The 20,998-nt window shown below is 27.7% G+C and overlaps 3 protein-coding genes across 5 annotated transcripts; 1 reads left to right on the forward strand and 2 right to left on the reverse strand.

Moving 5' to 3' along the window:
- The first annotated feature begins 42 nt into the window (after positions 1-42).
- Positions 43-14,318, forward strand: Nak (Numb-associated kinase). The gene is given in 14 exon segments (XM_015318191.2): positions 43-430; positions 1,439-1,554; positions 1,951-2,084; positions 2,174-2,285; positions 2,351-2,554; positions 2,635-2,738; positions 2,839-2,971; positions 3,059-3,674; positions 3,764-4,112; positions 4,316-4,475; positions 5,221-5,470; positions 5,596-5,643; positions 9,583-9,816; positions 9,819-14,318. Coding segments are annotated over 14 exon segments (4,338 nt in total). The 5' UTR covers positions 43-315; the 3' UTR covers positions 11,582-14,318.
- Positions 14,319-14,513: 195 nt separating this feature from the next.
- Positions 14,514-18,163, reverse strand: LOC107064971 (uncharacterized). Its single transcript, XM_089169889.1, is given in 6 exon segments — positions 14,514-15,198; positions 15,315-15,485; positions 15,487-15,523; positions 15,827-15,883; positions 16,270-16,318; positions 17,620-18,163. Coding segments are annotated over 6 exon segments (561 nt in total). The 5' UTR covers positions 17,636-18,163; the 3' UTR covers positions 14,514-14,967.
- Positions 18,164-18,300: 137 nt separating this feature from the next.
- Tim23 (translocase of inner mitochondrial membrane 23) lies at positions 18,301-20,646 on the reverse strand. Of its 3 annotated transcripts, none has more exons than XM_015318199.2 (5): positions 20,337-20,646; positions 19,620-19,869; positions 19,236-19,405; positions 19,029-19,151; positions 18,301-18,558 (listed from the first exon to the last, which is right to left on the reverse strand). In XM_015318199.2, exons 1-4 carry the CDS (start codon positions 20,401-20,403, stop codon positions 19,033-19,035), a joined length of 606 nt encoding a protein of 201 aa, XP_015173685.1. In that variant the 5' UTR covers positions 20,404-20,646; the 3' UTR covers positions 18,301-18,558; positions 19,029-19,032. The 3 variants fall into 3 exon arrangements, with proteins under 3 accessions (XP_015173685.1, XP_015173686.1, XP_015173684.1); XM_015318200.2 differs by having other exon boundaries at positions 19,061-19,151; positions 20,337-20,645; XM_015318198.2 differs by lacking the exon at positions 18,301-18,558 and having other exon boundaries at positions 18,882-19,151; positions 20,337-20,645.
- Positions 20,647-20,998: the final 352 nt, after the last annotated feature.

Here is a 20,998-nt window from a genome sequence, read left to right on the forward strand (position 1 = left end):
TGGTATCAACGAGTTGCGACTGCGCAGATGTAGTTGAGTATAGTCTGAATATGTCGGCTAGCTGAAAATACGTTACCCTGTTATCATGATCAAGAGGATTTCGCTTGGTTAAGTTTAGATTCGCCAGATTAAGACGTTGTCGATGAATTAACACCGTTTTTAAAGTTACAATAACCTAAAATCAAAGTTGATTGGGCGAAAGAAACGAAATTATAAAATAATCGGCAAATCGTAACGGCGGTAAAAGTGAAAAAGTAGCGCGAGGCCTTATGTCAAGTCAGATCGGTGTTGGGAGGGCCAACGACGTGTGCCAATATGAAGAAGCTCTTTTCAAAGATCGAAAACACGTCGAAGGAACCAAACAGTTATATAGGAAAAGTCTTCGTGGTCGGACGATACACCGTAACCGTCGAAGAGGTCCTGGCGGAAGGTACTTTTAATCTAAGTAACATCTATCATTCAACCAGCCTTGGATTCTCTGTCTTCCAAATACGCCTCTATCCGCCCCCTCACCCTACCACTACCCCTACCCCTATTCCCTCGTACCCCTCTTGCCCGCTCCTCATTCAATCATAGCTTTACAATCTACACTTTTTTTCATTACACTAGATTATTTTCGATCTACAAATGATATTCGATTATCGATTATTTATTACGCCACTTCTTTCCCTTATTAATTACAATAACATTTTTGTCTATTATTTTTTTTTAATGTCCTAATTAATTTATTACTCGTATTATTTCAAGACCGAATTAGTTGGTATGATTGCGTACAAAATATTTTTTCACATTTAATAAGCAATTTCATTTAATTCGGATAATTGATTATATAATATTGTTTAAGAATTAGCTTAGATAGTATTTTATCGATTTTTAATTAACGAATTGTTTATTTAGCAATATTAATCTATGCGGTCGATATTTCAACGTTACTATGTTTATATATTGCATAAGGTTTACTGCAATAAATTGTAGCTACAAATTCGAATGATTATAGATGTATATTTAATTGTCAATTGATTAATTAATGATTAGATTGATATTAATTATTATTTACGATTATTAGATTTTATTATGATTTAATGACGTCGCGCTATAATATATATATTTTTTTATAATGGCATACTTATTTAATATGCGCTTGCATGCACAAGTATAATACACGCGTAATTTGTTTAATATAATATTTAAGTTATCCAATAAGTTAATATGCTTTTTTTTTAAGTAAATAAATGACTAAAACTATATGGACTTATTGGACAACCTAACATTTTTATATTCATGAATATTATGATCGTTTTGATAATATGATTGTTCTTGTATATAGTGTATGAAATAATAAAAAAAAGAAAAAAACTATATTAGAAATCAAATATTGTTTTCTTTGGTGCATGAATGTATTGAATTAATTGTAATAAATATTTACTAATTTTTACAGGCGGATTTGCCATAGTATTTTTGGTTAAAGCTTCAACCGGGCGATATGCACTTAAACGTATGTACGTGAATAACGAACACGATCTCAATGTATGCAAAAGAGAAATACAGATTGCTGTGAGTAAACAAATCAATTGTTTGTGAAAAGCAAGATTATAATCTACTTTATTATTTTGTAATAACACTCGTAAGAGTTTTATACTTTGGAGACGTCTCGTTAACTGTTTGAGTCCCACGCTGCTCGATCTTACTCTTCAAATTTCTTAAAAAAAAAAAATACCTAAGTTATTGAAATACAATCCGCAATTGATACATGGTCACATAACTTGCCATTTATTGATACGATTTTTCTAAAGACTATTGGGGCTTGAACGATTAAAGTGAGCGCCTTAAAAACTATTGTAAATATTCTAATATTTTTTGTATGTTCACTTATTTATAACCAAGAAAAGAATAAAGCATTTGTATAAATTTTATCGTTACATGTTTGCATATTCTATGATTTTTTTATAGAGCAATTTGAGCGGACACAAGAATATTATAGGATATGTAGATAGTAATATCACGCATACAGGCGGAGGAGTTCATGAACTTTTACTTTTGATGCCTTATTGTAAATCTCAAGTTCTTCAAATGATGAACAATAGGTAAACGTTCTATCATAAATACTTTAGAGAAATTAATTACGATAAATTGATTATATGTTTTTTTATGAAATAAATTATGAATTTACTAGATTGCAGACTGGTTTCAATGAATCAGAAATTCTTCAAATATTTTGTGATGTTTGCGAGGCTGTGTCTCGTCTACATCATTGTCAAACACCTATTATTCACAGAGATTTAAAGGTAAATTATTAGATCTCTTTTATTTTATCTATAATTAAACATATTCCATGAGTATATTTTTCTAGGTTGAAAATATACTGTTCGCTGATTCTGGAAATTATGTTCTTTGCGATTTTGGCTCAGCAACAGCTAAAGTTCTCAATCCTAGTATTCAAGGAGCTGCAGTAGTCGAAGAAGAAATTAAAAAATATACAACTTTAAGTTATAGAGCACCAGAGATGGTTGATATGTATTGTGGGAAACCTATAACTACAAAAGCAGATATATGGGTAAGTTATTGCTTTTATTATTATTTTTTTATTTTATTTTGTATTAAAATGACATTTGTTTCTTATGTATTCTATTTTAGGCCTTAGGTTGTTTATTGTATAAATTATGTTTCTTTACTTTGCCATTTGGTGAAAGTACACTTGCCATACAATCTGGAAATTTTACAATACCTGATAATTCGAGGTGTGTAATATAAAATTATATTTTATTCATCATATTTATTATTAATCATTATAAAATCTTTATAATTTATGAAATATTATTACGGAGCTTGTTTTTATAGATATAGTAAAGCTCTCCATTGTTTAATTCGATATATGTTGGAACCTGATCCAGATGTTAGACCTGATATTTATCAAGTTTCAGTGATAGCTTTCCAAATTCAAGGAAAAGAATGCCCTGTTCAAAATCTACATGTAAGTTATACCTTTTATTAATTAAAAACTTTTTGAATTCTTATAAAATATTTATTAACTTATTATTTGTTGATTTTTCTTTCACAGAAAGCTCCTACACCTACAATAGATTCTTTGCCATGTCCTTTAATGGAAAATGACAATATTAAAAGATCATCATCGGTTAGAACTCCTAAACCTACACCTGTTGCAACCGTTGAGGGTACTTCAGTTACGCCTAGGCAAAGACCAAAAGGACAAGCTGTGAGCACAGGTCCTATAAACTTAAGTGGTCAAATAGTAGGACAAATATCAGGACAAGGTGGTCAGCTGCAACAACCAAACTCTGCTGGAATTACTCTACAACAAATTACACCAATGAATACAACCGCAACTTATTTAGGCCAAAACGTACAAAATATTCCGACGCTTCCAGTAAATCCTCAACAATCACTGCAATTGTCGACTCAGTCGTCTTTCGGTCAAGTTTCACCGCATGTTTGCACTCCAAATCAAAATGTTTCTTTTGGACAGTCACAAAGCGGCAAACAAACGCAATACAGTCAATCGCAAAGCCCTATGATCAATCATTCTCCTATGACTCGGCAGAGTCCGGTATCAGCTCAAGATAAAAATTCATATTACTTTGATTCGAGGCAACTCGAACAAAGATCTGCCACTAATATTAACGAAGAAAACTTAGAAGCATTATTTCCTCCATCACGTAATATCAGTTATAGTTATTTTAGTTATTTATGATTAAATTATTTTAAACAATATTAATATTAAAGTTACTATCGAATGTATTTACAGGTTACCCGGATCCTTTCAAAGATGATACTCGTACAATGCCACCTCCTACAAAAATACCACCACCTGTTGCACCCAAACCTGGATCAACTAAAGTTTTGCAAAAACTATCTAATTCTACCAATAGTTCATCTTCTAAGGTTGTGCCTATGACATTACCATCTAAATTAAATATTCAAACTGGGCCTAATAGAACTAATTTATCAACAACTCCACCGGTTTTGCCCAAACCCGTTAACAAAACAGAAAGCTTGAGCCAAAGTATAAGTTCTAGTACATCGCCGCCTGATAGCCCAACTTCTAATTCATCGAGACATAGAAGAAATGTCAGTGATACTAGTGCTTTCAATAAGTAAGCTCATGTTATTGATATTATTTATTAATTTTATTTACTTCATATTCATTTATAGCAATGCTTTTAGCACACGTTTACAATTAGAACAAAGAATTTAACTCCTTTTTTTTTTTTAAATTATTTTATCATAGAATCTTTTAAGACCGCAATAGTTGCATCACAACTTCCCATCTGTCAAAGCTTTCTTATTTATATTACAGCGGCCATTTCGATGTTCACAGAGCGTTTGCAAGTGAGACAACCCAGTTCTTAGCACCGTACGAAGTTTCGGTCAAATTGCGCTCAGAAGACATAACATCTCCCGAAGTAACAATTGATACAAAACCTTGTATAGGAACGAGTGCCTCGCATGTACGTGTTGTAAGTATATGTAGCGCACAAGTTTTATTTGGTTCCGTGTTTACTCTTTTAATTTTGGAAAATTTATGTAAATATTTTTATAAATACTTATGCACATTCTTATATCAATTTTTTAATTATTTATTTCTCTTCTATTATTTACAAAGGCTACTGAGACTTTGAAAACACCAATTACTTTTAAACTCTATATATTTGTAAGAGTCCATTAGGACCATACATACACAGTTTAAACAGTAAAATTTAATACTTAACGTTTCGAAGAAAACGAAAGAAGTTTCACATTCATTCTTATATACCAGTTCATTTCAGATGATAAAATAAATTTTTTACAGTTTAATTTAAGAAAAAAAATTAAAAAAAAATTATAGAGAAAATATACATGAGTGGGTTAAGAAGTCAGTTTCCAGTTTCTTGGAATCGATTGGATATTGGGTCTTACTGCTTGCATATTATATGGTCCTAATGTATCCGTACAATTTATAAAATTTTACAAAAATCTGTATTTTAAATGCTAATAGAGTCCTTCTTAGTTTTATATCGCGATTTACCACTTTAATTACTGAAATTGCTTTATATTTATCAATTTGTTTATTATTTAATATTATTTAACCTTTTTTTATAAATTATTATTATATATTTTTGGCACTATTAAAATAATAAAATGAATATCAATAAGATAGAAATCTTGTCGAAAAAAATTTATATGTACTCTTATGTTAAAAATTCATTTATATATTTTTATCAGGGAGAACTTTCAAGTTTAATAGGATCAGAAGGTAAATCATTAAATAGCGAAATGGCTGCTTGGAATCCATTCGAAGATGTGCAACCTTTTGGACAGTTAACGGAAGATCATATCTTTGGCGCTGAATTTGATAAGATTCGAAGAGGTAGTAATACCAGCATTAGTTGTGTTAAAAGTCGTGAAAGCCTTGTTATGACTTATTCTGAATTACCCGAAGATCCATTTGAATCAGCACCGTTCACTCTGCCAAGTAAGTCTTTGATTGCATCACTTTGAGAAAAAATAATTACATATCTAAACGTTGAAAAAATTGTTTTATAATTCAATGTTTCTTTACAAACGTTTACGTACATTAACATTGATATTTTGTTTTAGCAGGAAAGAAGAATAAAATTGGATCCAAGACTGCGGCAGTTGCTGGAGGTAATGCATGAAATCCTTTTTTTTTCAATACTTTTACTTTTCTTTTTCTTTTTAGAATGATTAGTGGTAACTTGAATACGAAAAAAAGTATATACATATATATGTAAATAATATGTATATGCTTGGCAATTTCGTTTCTATCTTTATAATTTATTTCTTTAAACTCGTAGAAAAATTTATATACTGCTTTTTGAATGTTTTGGCTTTAATGACATTCTCTTTTCTGTACTGGTTATTAAGGAAATGTGATTATTATTTCTTTTTTTTTCTTTTAGTAAAGAAAAAAATAATACGAACAAAAATTTAATTTCGAGCTGGAACAATTTATCGTCTAAGTATAATTTATATTGCGCAGAAAAAAGTAGATATTAATTTACCCATTTTCTAAAACTAATACTGTGTATATTTACGTCGTTTATAATTTTTTCCTTTTCTCTCTCTTTCTTTCTATATATATACATGCATATATATATATATACATTTTTAATTATAAATATTTTGTTGTCGTTTGATAAAAGTTAAAACCGACTGTGATGCAACAAATACCTTTTGCAAAAATAAGGATGAATGTGTATTTGCGAGTAATTACAACTTTTAAAGCTAATTAAAAAGATAACTTGTAATTTTAAACAGTAATCTTGCTTTTCAATATATCAAAGTTTATATCACAATTTCTTCGCAATCTTGATGACCAATGTTGAGATTTCATTTTTTATACAGAAATATCTTCTTTGTTATACATATATTTTCATTTATTTTACATTTTGTCTATGAATTTACACGTATATATACACGTAAGTTACATTAAATCGAACAATTTAAATATTGGTCGTCATAATTGTCGTATCGAAACAAAAAGTCTGATGAGAAACAAATTAACTTTATTTTTCACATCGCTTTTTAATAATAGTACTTTTTAATTTAACTCGAATTACCAAAGAATAAACTGTAGACTCTGAAATAATAATTAGTAATTACTTAATATTAAACTAAACTGAGATTTGGAGATATCGTTAATTTAGAAACAAAACATCTACGTATAATTAGAAATATATCAAAATTAAAAATACAAAAAAAAGAGAAAACAGGAAAATATTAAACATGAGTTTCGTAAAGGAATCTAGTCCGCAAACAATGAGATATAATTATGAAAAATAAATTTTTACTTTATGTATAATAAATTTACATCATTAGTTACCTTCGAAATAATCATGAGATAAATTTCAATTACGGAGTACTTAATTGGAGGTAATTCTTATTACAAAAAAAAAGCAACAAAAAAAAGATATATGGAGTTTACGTAGTCGCTTGAAAAGATATTAAATATTATCTTGTGGAATAATTATTAAAATAATCCATATATAATGGAAAGAAATCTTATTAAGAATTCGTATATTAACATACATAAATATTTACATATGCTGTGTTTTCTATGTTTAGCGTAAAATTTATAGACGATTCATATTTTTCATAAATATATTTGTTAAATCAAATTTTTTTGCGACTTATTAAATGTAGTACATATTTCTCTCTCTCTCACTCTCTCTCTATATATATATATCTATATAAAAATATCCGTATTAAATTTTTAAAAGTTTGATAAAGTATAAGAATATTTGTAAAGAATAATATTGTGATATCATTTTTACTCAATTATTATTGTTATGTTTGCTTATGAAACAAGATAATATAATATCTTCATACGCAACACGACATATTTATTTTTAACTCGACTAGGAAGATTTTTCAGGAATTAATGAATGCATAATACATCGAATATTAAATTCATGTTAGGTGCAGTATGTTATATATGTTATTAAAGTTATAATGTTTATCGATAATTGTTCAAACGCTATGGACTTATATATATACATATATAAGTTTAGATAGAAATTTTAACTTTACTACACTTGTTCCTATTTAGAGTATTGGATAAACTTGAGTTAACGTTTTCTTTTTTCTCCTATTTTCTTTTATCTTTTCTAAACTAAAAGGAACAATATATAAATATATAAATATTAGATATACATTACAAAATACCTAAACTGTTTTGTTATTAAAAATATGTATACATATAATGTGATATATATTAATATAATAGGGGTAAAGTATGTCTTGTTCATATGAATATGTGCACACAACATATTGTTCACGATTACCAAATATATATTACGGCAATCGTATAGAATTCATATTGGAGGGAAGAAAAGGTTCAAAGGTACAATTCAGAATTGCGTGTCATAAAAATGATTAATTACTTTAGTATAAATAAAGTGCTGCTTGAAATGATGTTATTATATATAGATATATATATAGTTTTTTATGAAATACACTTGTTTGAGTATAATTTAATTTCTAAGCATGCTCTGATAATATTGTAGATATAAATAGGTGTACTGGAGAATACACAATGAACTCATTCTTCCCGTAATAAAAATACTTATGTATGCGTGTATACGCTTTCTTTATGCGTATATGCGCATACGTATGTGTATATACACGAATATAAAAGTTATCTTATAACTTAGTCTTTAAACATCTTCATTAAATTGTAAGTGTGTAAGTATTCTAAACTACTCAAAAATATAAGCTAGAGGTAACGACAATGATAGCTTGTACATGTGCTTATTTCTGTGAACAGAATTTCTGCGATATCAAATTTGTCTGTCCACTGTCTGGAACAACCTTAATGAGTTTGGGAGGCACAAAACTTTTGGTTGATTTCTGAAAATTCTATTAACTAATTTATACAGTTTAATGTTCTTTACCTTGCATTGTCTGCCTTCCATGTTGTTTCTAATGTAACCGGTATCTCGGATTATATCCTAACATGGTGAGTTAATTGCATTGTTGCAAGGTTCATTCTGTTTATTAATACGGCAAATTTAGCATGCTATTTTTTTTTATCATTCCGATGATATATAGAAAATTTATTAAACTAAAATAATAATCCTATATAACAATGAAAGCACTATGAGGGGTTGACAATCTTGGATATTATTTCTGTTTCTGCTGTATTAGAAGTTATTATGTTACAGCAATAAATATATACATTAGCATATGGAGTATTCTTTTTTGCAATTAGTATTTACTATAAAACGCAGCAATTCTTTGTTTAATTAACAATATGGAACCGATACTCGATAGTGACAATCAATTAACTTTCAAATATCATATATTTTTTATTTATTAAAAAGATAGTTGTGTATTAATATTTATTCAAAGTATTACTGCGTTTTTAACACAAGCCCTTGACCCCCAAATCTGATTAGGACTGTTCCAGACGCAATGGTGGAGGTACTAACGTAGTTTTGAATATTATTTTATATTCCCTGAATTTGATTTAATTATTATTCGTTTATATTTGATGACAGCAAACTTAAATAGATTTAGATGTAAACTTAATATTATTAAAGAGAAGATATGCACATTACATTTTATCATAACACATTGTTTTCGGCAGACCTAATCAGATATATATCCTTCATTTAAATTTCTCAAGTATATTTCTTTTCTATATATATATATACTATATATATTATCAAATCACAGTTCCTTATAAAAATAACATTTTTTCATCGTTAAATGTATAATTAATAATTAATATTAGCTTTGTGTAAAGATTGTATATATATTTCCTTAGAATTAAGGATATTATAAAGAAATGTATATAAAAAAAAGAAAAGAAAAAGAAATTCGTGTTAAACAATAATAGTTAAGGTGGAATTGAACAAAACTGTAATAAGAGCGCTATATATTAGAATTAGATAATTGTGTATAAATGTACATAGGTAAGTATAAGATTCAATTAAGTTATAAAACGAGCTACGCTAATAGGAAAATTATTTACGCGATAATTAAGACACACGACTACTTCTTTAAAATTATTAAATACAAATTTAATTTATTTGAAGATAATCATAATATTTTATTTTTCAGGAAGGATTCAAAATAATAATATTAGGGTGCCTTTAAAACAATGGAATTCAGGAGTAAAACAAGATGGAATGGACGATGAAGCGTCGTTGCTTACCGAATCTAATCCTATTTCTCCACCTTTCGTTCGAGCTCCAATTGAAGATCGTTCGAAGTATGAAAAATTAGCTTTTAATGCTGATGAAATATCAAGCGATAGCGATAAGGATGTAGCCTTAGAACGAGTGAAGAAGAAAAAAGAAGAGTTAAAAATGTATTGAGTAGGAAAAAGAAAGTGACCCAAGATATAAACAATACTAATGTAGAATATGAATCTGATGATTCAATAGGTTCTGCTAGTGATTTAAAAGCAATAAATGATGAGGAGTGTAATCAAGAAAATGATGACGATGAACAAAAGAAAATAGATGAGACTATCTCAGAAAGTGTACGCACTTGTGGAAGTTCGGCGTATCATGCCGAATGTGAATCTGTCGCAACACATGAGGAAGAATATAGAATGAAAAAGCCAAAAAAACATCACCATACTCAACATCTACCGACAATTGATTCTGATCCTGTAGTAGGACATCAATATGGAGAAAAACCTTTATTATTGGATGATGAATTAGATCCTGAATCAAAACCAGAACAATCTCATGGAGATCCGTTTGTTGGTCTCCAGTATGGATCAAAACCTTTGTTATTAGATGGTAATAGTTCATCAGATGAAAACGATAAATTAAGATCATTAAATAATGGTGTTTGGAAAATAGAAAACGATGTATTTGCACTTGCACCATTTCCAAGATCTAGTAGTTCTAGAAAAAGTAGTGACAGTCGTGATAGCGGACGTAAACATTTTGGACAGAACAGTATTGGAAATTCTCCTCAAAATTCAAACTTGGTAACACCTATATCAAGTTCTCCAGTCACATCTGAATTTTTAGGAAACGTAGAAAGTAAAACTCAAGCCGAATTATTATCTGTATTGCCTTCTACAAATTTCACAGATATAAATATCAGTAAGAATAATTACGAAATAGTAGATTTTGCTCATTCGGTTAAACAATCTCCGACCACTGCTATTCTTTGTTCTAATACTAATGAACAGGAAGATATAGAAAAAGATTTGTTTGGATCTTCGCCTTTCAGCCCAAGTGGTTTTACAAATCCCTTCAATAATATGCAACAATATATAAACGTTGAAAAAACACACGATCAAACAATCTCTGCATTTATAAATTCACCTTCTTCTTATGCTAATTACGCTAATATCACCTCGCAATCTTATAAAACTCCAGATAATCATTGTACAGATAATTCACCAATTATTTCTAGTTCTAAACTTGGTGCCACTGTAACCAGTAATTCAGAAACATTGAATATGGAGTCTTCCAAAGATCTTTTCGGATCTGAACCTTTTGAAGAATTTGCTAACTTGCGAATGAGTGAACAGCAAAGGCCAACATCTCTACCACTATCGCATTCTCCAAACTTTGTAAAGAATTCACTGAATACTGTGTCAACGTGTAACATACATTCATTAAACACCGTTCCAATAATACCAACAACATTACAGGCTTATACAACAGTGCAGCATACTACTACAATAGCAGCTCAGGCATTAAATAGTATTTCTAAATTAAGTATTACACCAGAATTAATTTCTACTATGTCTCCAGAACCTTTAGTTACAGATAATCCATCAAAGCATAAGAAGGATAAATCCAAGTCTGATAAATCAAAGTACCATCTTATTAATGAGAATCATGGCGATGTCGTTAATGTTCTGCCTACTAAAATATCTCACAAAGTTAAATCTGCTACTCATAAAAAAAATCTTAAAATAAAAAAGGGCTCAGCAACAACGTCTGGTTTTAGTAACATGAGTTTTGAAGATTTTCCTAGTGACGACAATGATGAGAAACAAGTTAGAACAAAGATAACACCTTTCGAAGTAATAAGAGAACCAGAAAAAAAATTTGGTTCATTGAAAAGAAGAAGCAATCCTTTTACCTGAGAAGAAATACAGCTAACCAATAGCTAAGGTATTTATTATTAAAACAAGCAAGAAAAATATATACGATGCATTTTAATTGAATGTTAGTATTTTAAATGAAAATATAGTCTCGAAATAGTACGATGATTTTTATTACATTACAAATATGATTACATAACGTAATACAAAATATGATTAAAGTAATTAAAATTTTGAAAATAATATATATATATATATTCAATTCAATATAGGTTGAATTTTTCTCAAAGGTTATACATATATCTTTTTATTTAAGTCTTATATTTTTTCATAAATCGGATAAGAAATATTTCATGTGATAGCAGCAGGTAGCTGCATATGTGTATACGATAAGGCATATGCAACAAGTATATACATATATTTATGCCTGACTGACAAATGGTGCGTTCTGTAAAGACGACTTATGCGAATTGGAAAATATTCATCCGTGTAACGTCACCTTTCAATTAATTTTTGCATTTCTAGAAGAATTGTATAGGCGAATAGAAATAAGGAAGTAATAGGTCTTACATCATGTAAAAGTAATATATATATATACATAATATTAATTTATATGAAGAATATATATATAGATACTTTCCAAGATGTTTTTAGACAAAACCAAGTTGTTTAACTTGGCAGCTCAATACCAAAAAAAAAGAAAAAAAAAGAAAAGAAAAAAAAATTTGGTAGAGGAATTTCTCACGCATCTATTTTTGCAGCTAAGCATTTTCACTACATTTATACTTGAAAAATTTGTAGATATTTATTAGTACGGTTTGCAAAAAATTAGCTGTTACGATACATCTTTTTTTAAAAAAAACTTTTCTGTAAAGATATTAGTTACATGTATACATGAATAAAATTATAAAATATATACAATTTTGTCGTAATATATACGACGAGAGTGTGTATTGTATAAAATAATATTTTTCACGATAGGAATTTATGTGATAAAATATATTCCTTTCGGGAAAAAAAAGAAAAATAAACATAGCTTACGAACTTCACAGTTTATAAAGGCGCAGATAATAGCATTAAGAACATTTCTATGAGGTCCTAATCAAAACTCTACAATATATGCGATTAAGTAATACTAAAAAAAAAAAGAAAAATATTTAAACTGTATTTGTCTTCATTGGTTTGCCTAAAATATTGCCTTATTACGTAAGACTGAATTGTTGTTTAACAGTCACAGTAATAAATTAGATGATATTAAATAAATAACTTTTAGTATGTCATTAATACTGTAATAATAATAATATTGTCTGATCGCTAACACAAATTATATTTGCACATTTTTTGTAAAAAGATCAATTTATTTGAAGACCAAGATAAAATATACATGTACATTTTCTTCATATATAAGATAACAAATTGTAATTCTTAGCGATATCAAAATATTTAAGATATTAAATTAGTTAAGAAAATGATATTGTTTGAACCTTATTGCTAATTTTTGCCTTATATGTATGTAGTGTATTTCATGCTTTTTGTTAACGACTTTCTTAACAATTGATATTTATAAATTAAAAATTGCTGATGAGAGCTTGGAAAAATTGTTATTTTTTGAGATAAGAATAATTAACAGCTCTTAATATCTGTTAGCTTATTTATTCAAATATCATCCCTCGTTGCTAATACTGCGCCTTTAAAAAATATCTATTGTATCTGTGAATAAAATTTAGTTAACTATTTAAAAAAGGAGACAATATAATAGAAATGTCTATAGCTAATATTTCTATACGCTGCATATATATAAATACACACATATACATAGCATACATATGATGCAACATAATGTAGATATTAATTCGCATATAATTAGGTGCCTTCATTTATTATGTAGCCATTCAAGCTTGTACTATCTGCTGTTGTATAGAGTAAGATTACTGATATTATCAAACAAACTGAGTCAATTTTATGTCTACTAATGTAAGATTTAACGTCCGAAAATTGTTTTCCATTCAGTTCCTATACATTACTGCAAAACCTTTGCAACACAAACTGTTATTAAAGTGTAAAGTTCTCAGAAAAGATAAAAAAAAAATAATAGTAATAATAATAATAATAATAATTATAATAATAGAAATTAAATGTGCGAATGTATTTATCAATTTACTTTATATAAGAACAATTATGAATTTGAATACTATAGAAATTAATTATTTAAATCTGTATAAATATATACAAGATATCAGTAAAGAAAAATCTTTGAAATGCACAAATAATATGAGAAAATTTACGTTACAAATGATGTATACAAAATTATATATAATAATAAAAAATATATATTCATTAGCTATTTTAAATAATATAACTCGAGTAATAGAATATATAGAAATTTCTTAATTATCAAGTTGTTATTTTATTTAATAAATTAAGTAAGTAACTCTTGTGCATTTTAAGGATTTATATTTTCTGCTGTTCTGTATACTAGGACAATCTAGTATTCGTCGGCCTTAAAACCCGTCGTTCTTTACAGTATTTATATATTGTAAACAATAGGTGCTAAGAAAATATTAAAATATGATGTAGAAAACAAAATAATGTCTTTTTTAACGTAAAGAAAAACAAAAATACCATTATTCTAAGTTGAAATTAACCTTTTAACACATTAACACATTAAGCGCCGGCGACATATAAGAAATTTAACACTTGAACGCCGGCAAGTTTCAGCTATAAAAGCCCTAACGCCGGACTTAATGCGAGTTTCTAAACAACGAGTAGCTAAAGAAAATATTTAATTGTTTCCAAACCATCATATACGTTTTGTTTTTTTAATTAAAAATGTAAATTAATATGTAAGTCACTCATAAAAGCAAAAAAATTCCGCTACATTTCTGGGTCGTCGCTCAAACGATAGACTCGGAATCCCGCGTTTTCGCGGGGCCGGCTATCAATGTGTTAATAATATCAAAATGATACATTCCTGTTTTTTTTCATTATCAAAGCGGTACTTTTATTTAACTACTCAAAATAGAATACATTTGAAAAAATAATATTAGTTATTTCTATTACACGATATTATAGATTTCATGATTTCATATTGCTAAATTAAATTGTTTGTTTAATTAATTAATTTCATTTATCAGTTATACTCCAATTTTAATTGATATTTTTTCTAAATGAATAGTTATTACACGACGATGTACATAAACGATTATGTATTAATAATATTTTCACTGTATCTATTGAAATATAGAGCATTGAAATAAATTGTATCATAATTAATATGTTTTATATTTGTATCAATATATATATATATATAATAGAACGATAATAAATTTTAATATAAATAGACAAACAAAACGAATCATTTATCGCTGATCAAAATAGATTTTGTAAATTGATATTAAACGATATAATACTTCAATAAGAAAATGAATTTAAAAACAACAAAAGTGTTCTCCAGAAGTTCTGAGTTTCTTTTTTGCCATAGTGAAAGAGAGAACGCATATAAAAACCCATGTAAAAAAATTAAGCCATGTACAAACAATAGCGAGTTGTAATGCAAAACCTGTATTTAATTCTTCTCCCCGTCTAAAATTATTGGCATCCGGTTGAAGATAATCCATGTAATCAAAAATTGCACTGCAACCAAGTCTATATCGAATTACCTAACAGATAAAAAATACATTTATTTATTATTCTTTTTCAAGAATTTAACAAAATATTATAATAAATAATATTCTATTCTAATTAAAATAAATAAAAAACAAGAAATAAATCTTACATGAGCTTCACGTCCCCTAGAACCCAAAAGTTGTATCAGAGCTCTTTTATATTGTTCACAAGTTTTAAAAAAACCATCGGTTGTGATAACTGCATGCGCAAGCGATAAACAGCCAATCAAAGCAGCGCAAAATACTGATGGTATCCATTGTTTAAATGGAGCTCTTCTTTTTTGGGCCAATTACAACAACTTGCCCATTAATAGTGGCTCTACAAAATTCATAATTAATATTATAAAACATTAAGATGATATCATAAATATAATTATCTAAAACTCTTTAACAAAATATAAAGCATCTTAAATATTATAATATCGAATTTGACCTGATCATTAAATTTAAAAACCGAATATTAATGATGATGTACTGCGCATGCGTACGCAAGAAGGAAATGGCGGAAATGACAAAAATATGACGTAGTTTGTACAAATATTTTGTTAACCAGACTAATAAAGAAATGTTTATGTTAAGATGAAAATAAAGGTAAGAAAGCGATAATAATTAATTAGTATACCTGTTGTTGTTATAATTCATTGACCTGGGCTCATCAAGGCCACGATTAATAGAGCATCTGTAAATATGATAAATACTGAGGCACAAGCCAATTATAATTGCAGGAAGGAGTCCGTAGACACCATAATGGCAAAGTTTTATATTTCCTCCCATAAATGTGCTAAACGTATTAATACCATACAATATACAACCACAATTAACACTAATGCAACCATCTAATGTCATTTCCCAATGTTGCCAAATAATTGCGAGAGATGCTAAAGATATTATCGCAAATATCACCGAAGCAGTATACAATATCGCGAGAAGAGTTTCTGCTTGCGAAGTTTTCATCGTTGCAAATATCTGTTCTTTTCTTATTATAACTTTCTACTTCCACGATAAACAATATTTCAAGTCATACATTATTCATTCATTTTGATGGCATGATCATAAAAGTCACACCTTTTTTTTATATTTTGACTTCGTTCGGTGGATGACAAATTCACGAAATCTACAAAGAAAAAAATTAATGTAATTGTGAATTTTGAACTTATAATTAATATACATTTGAAAAGATTATATTGTTAAGCATCTGTGTATACATGTGTACTTGTTTGAAATTAATTTGTATCATTACTATATATTTATCTCTCTCATACATATGGGACTACGTTAACATTTTTTAAATTTCAATTGATTTCGCGCCTTTATTTGAAACACGAATGTGCCACTTTCCGGACGTACGTAATTTATTTAAACAAATTTCAACAAATATCGATTTATCATTAGATTAATATAATAATTAAATAATAATTTTACTACAAACACACAACTATAAATCACTGTATTAAATAAAAAACTGAGTAACTTTTACGTCAATTTTCACTGTACGATGTTCAGAACTGCGTTTAAATGAATAAATATTTTTGAAGTTACTACCTTTCCGTACATCTTTATACTATCGACAGATCTATTTTCAGAATGCATTATATATCCATCTTCGTTTATGGATACTGTAAACTTTAGTATAGTTTGCAAAATTGAAGTTTAAAGAAAAAAAGAAGTAGATGAACGACGTCGCCAATATTTTTGTATAAAAGAAAAAATATCACACATAAGATTCACTTCCGAGAAAACAAGGGCATATAATACAACGAATAATGAATATTTGAATATATTCACCTTTTTAATTTACACGCATATATATAAACGCGTTTAGGTTTAACAGAAGCAAAGATATTTCTGTTCAATCGATAATAAATAGTCTTGAAAAATAACAAATAGAAAATGTAAACTTTAAGAAGCGCGTAAAGGATTCAAAATATCGTAATGTAAACTAATCAGATAGCATTTGGTCGAATGTCTCATCGAATAAGTAAAATCACATTTATACAGAGAGGTGAATACTTTAACGAATATATTTCCTCTTATTTTTCACGTTGAAATAAGCTACGCGTATGCGTAAATCTTAGTCCTTAGTGGTGGTTCTTCCAATGCGGCGGAAAAGATCGTTGAAAGATTAAAACTCAAATATTTGATCTTTGCATTTTGACGCTCCTAAAATATATATATAATCATGCGTAGAATGTATATGCTGTATAGATGTGTCATGAGTATACATTATTGATTATTTCTTTCACTCTTTCAAAATATTGCATTTTACAATATGACGAAAATTGTATCTAAATAAAAAAATATTCTTATTGAACTAATGTAACAATTCTTATTATAAATGACTCATCACACACAGAAGATTATATTAATAGATTTGTGTTATTTAATATAGATTTTGACACATATTTGTCTTCTTACTCAGAGTATCTATCATCCTTTTTTGAAATTATAACACTTAATTAATCCACTACTTAATTGATCATATTTAAAAGATAATTTAAAATAATACAAAATAAAATACAATAGTTGATATAGAAAATATTTTCCGATTATCCGTATGAATGAAACCGTTATTTTATATCACTCTGTAATATTCTGAGATAAGCACAGATAAGATTATGTCGCAATACCTCTAATTCTTTTACCGATACCCTAGAAACTATATCTAGTCTTTTATAAAACTTTAAATAAACAAATGAAAATGCATATTAAAAAGAAATAGTTTTAAAAAGCAAGCAACAATAAATAGCCATTTATAAAATAATTTTTTGATCAAGATTTCTAATTGATAATGTCTTGTCTATATTATTTTTTCTTTTATGAGTTTAAGAGACTTTGACAACAGCTTATGGTTATCCTGAGTCACCTCCCTGGAGTTGACAGCACTCTGTGTTCCAAAGCGGTTACCTATCCAAGTACTATTGTTGCTTAATTATAATGATCAAATAGAAACTAGTGAATTTGTTGATAAGGCGAAAATGATTATTGTTTTGTCTATTTCTTTATCGACAAGAAAATTGTTTTATTTAAGTAATAATAAGTTTAAGTGTAAATATCTTTATACTAATATGATAAATAGATATAAGGCAACGCACAAAATAAAAATAAATTACTATTTACTAATCGATGTAATAATAAATATATATACATATACACGCACGTACCATATATATATATGTATATACATACATCATACAATTTGTGCATTCCTAAATTGCATGAATTTCTCTTTCATAATAATTTGTTTGTTTTTATGCAGACGTATCGATTAGATTTTCTATTTTTATAATATATAAAGTTACAATTTATTACGAAATTTTGTTCTAGTCGTTGACAAACTTGAATCGTCATTTCAATCTGCAAAAAAAAAGAAAATATTTCTTAAGAGCCTGTATCGATAAACTAATATAAACTATATTTGTGTCTTTCATAGTATATAATAGTAAACATCTGATCAATATTCGTTATTTTGGTAATATTTGATCATTTCAAATATTTATATAAGAAATGTAAATATTAGTACATTTAATTCATTCACATCCTGAAATATTGTAAATTTGGAATAATTATACTTACAATTAGAAATAGTTAATATATTAATTGATTATGTTAAATAACTACTATATTATATACGACTACCAGTATATACTAGCACATAAAAGACAATAAAATAAAAAAAATAGACGAATATGTTTATTTCTATGCATCTCAAGAGTTAAAGATACATTGAAATATTTAACGTTTATTTAATGCGAGAATGGGACACAACAAGGAGCAGTTAAGGGTAGATAAAATTTGACTAAAGGACTTTCCGCAATTATACACACAATCTTATGCTGGATTAACACCATATCTTAACTGTGAAAGTGAATTCCTGTTATTCCATAAGCAATATAACGATGCTATTCCTAGTCCGAGGCAGCCGCTTAAAGCACATTTCCTTAAACCACCTTTAACATAATTATGTTAATAAGATTATGTAATATAAATTAATATAGATCAGTTATAAACAATAATAATGAGAAGTTACACACTTGTTGATTTGAATAACATGCCAGTTGCTGTTGCTGCTATTAATGTATTCCAGGAGTCATCTGTACTTCTTGTCCAAGATAAAAGAACACCAAAACCACTGTACATTACCGTTATTACTCCCATTGTATTTGCTAGAGCTGATCCACTTTTTATAACATGATTAATCAACCTATGAACAAACAGACATATCTTATATACATGACTTTGTATTTATACATACGTTCTATGAAAATACTTATTAATTTAATAAATAATATATTAATCGTTTGCACTTTAACAATTGGTACTTTAACATTGAATATGGTATGCAGTTTTGTGTATTAAATCATAACACAAGAGGTTAAGATAAAGTAAAAACCTGATAAAATAAGACAAGTACATACTGTGTTCTTCTGAGTTTACCGGTTTGTCCAGCTAAAGCTGTTGCCCTAATCCCTCTATATAAACCGGTACTAGCACCAATACCTGCTCCTATTATACATGCAGCACCTATTTGACCAAAAGCTAACTCAAAACGTCCTCGTTGTTTTACAGCACCTTCTGGAAATATGTACTGTGGATCTCGTGGTGGAAGATACGATGGATCAAAATTTAAATATGGACTAAGTGGTGCTAATCCTTCTTGTGGAGTAACTAAAAAACAAAACGAACAAATTTTGTAACAAACTAAAAAAATTCACCTATTTATATTACTTATCACAAACTTTAATTTAATTAGTTCTAAGTTAAAAATAAAGAACCTAATAGGTTAATAAATTGAACAAACACTAAATTTCAGAGTTAAATGTTAAATTAAAAAAGATCTCTCTTCTCAAAAATATTGGAAATATTTTACATAAATGGATAATAATATTCTTTTCTTGCAAAAAATTAATTGTTTTTTTCATTTAGATAGTATATAAATTATTACAAATAATGTGCAATTATGTTTAGATGGATGATAATTAATTGTATGCAATTTCTAATTTATTTTTTTAAATAATAATAAAATTATACCAACAAGCACGTTGCACAAATATCTAGATTAGGTTGATAATATAAATGTAAAATATATACTTATTTTCTAAAAAAGAATATCACAAATTTTGTTGCATACTTACGTGGTATATATTTATTATCAATTTTTCGATTAATAGTTTTTACATTATCATCGCGAAAATCAATCATTTTTAAAAGATTCTATGTAATAAATTTTTCTGCAGAATTTATTTGTAAGAATTAATATCCATCGATTGTAGCAGTACTTTAAGATGGGAAACTCACACTAATCGAAAGCAAACCTATTGTAACCAAAACAAGTTATCGACCAATAATTGTAATAAATATGTACTCACTTAAAAAAAAAGTTTAGAATAATAATTAATCATTGGAGATAAAATTAGAATTGTACAATATGGTAAACGAAAGAATATTGATTTTATTTATTATTAAAATTATCTTGACACGTGCAAACAAACGACAAACCAAAATCACGTGACACTTCTACATTAATTAAAAATAATTAATATTTCTTAGAAAATATTTTTAAAAAAACATATATACATCTGAACATAAATTTTCAAATATTTTTTAATTAAAATTTTAATTTTGTTTTCATAAATATATAGTCTTCAACCATGAAGAATAAAAATAATTTGAATTAGTCCGCGCGTAAGGATAATTCCGTGATTTTGATTGGTTAAAGATGACGCCACGACGCTTGGCTATTAATAAATAGCGCGAAGGTTGATCCGCCATTTGCGTAAGTCGATTTCGTGTACTG

This window comes from Polistes dominula, unplaced genomic scaffold, assembly GCF_049000335.1.
Source record: "Polistes dominula isolate Pdom_NZ unplaced genomic scaffold, Pdom_raw_medaka contig_49, whole genome shotgun sequence".
Classification (NCBI taxonomy): Eukaryota; Metazoa; Arthropoda; class Insecta; order Hymenoptera; family Vespidae; genus Polistes; species Polistes dominula.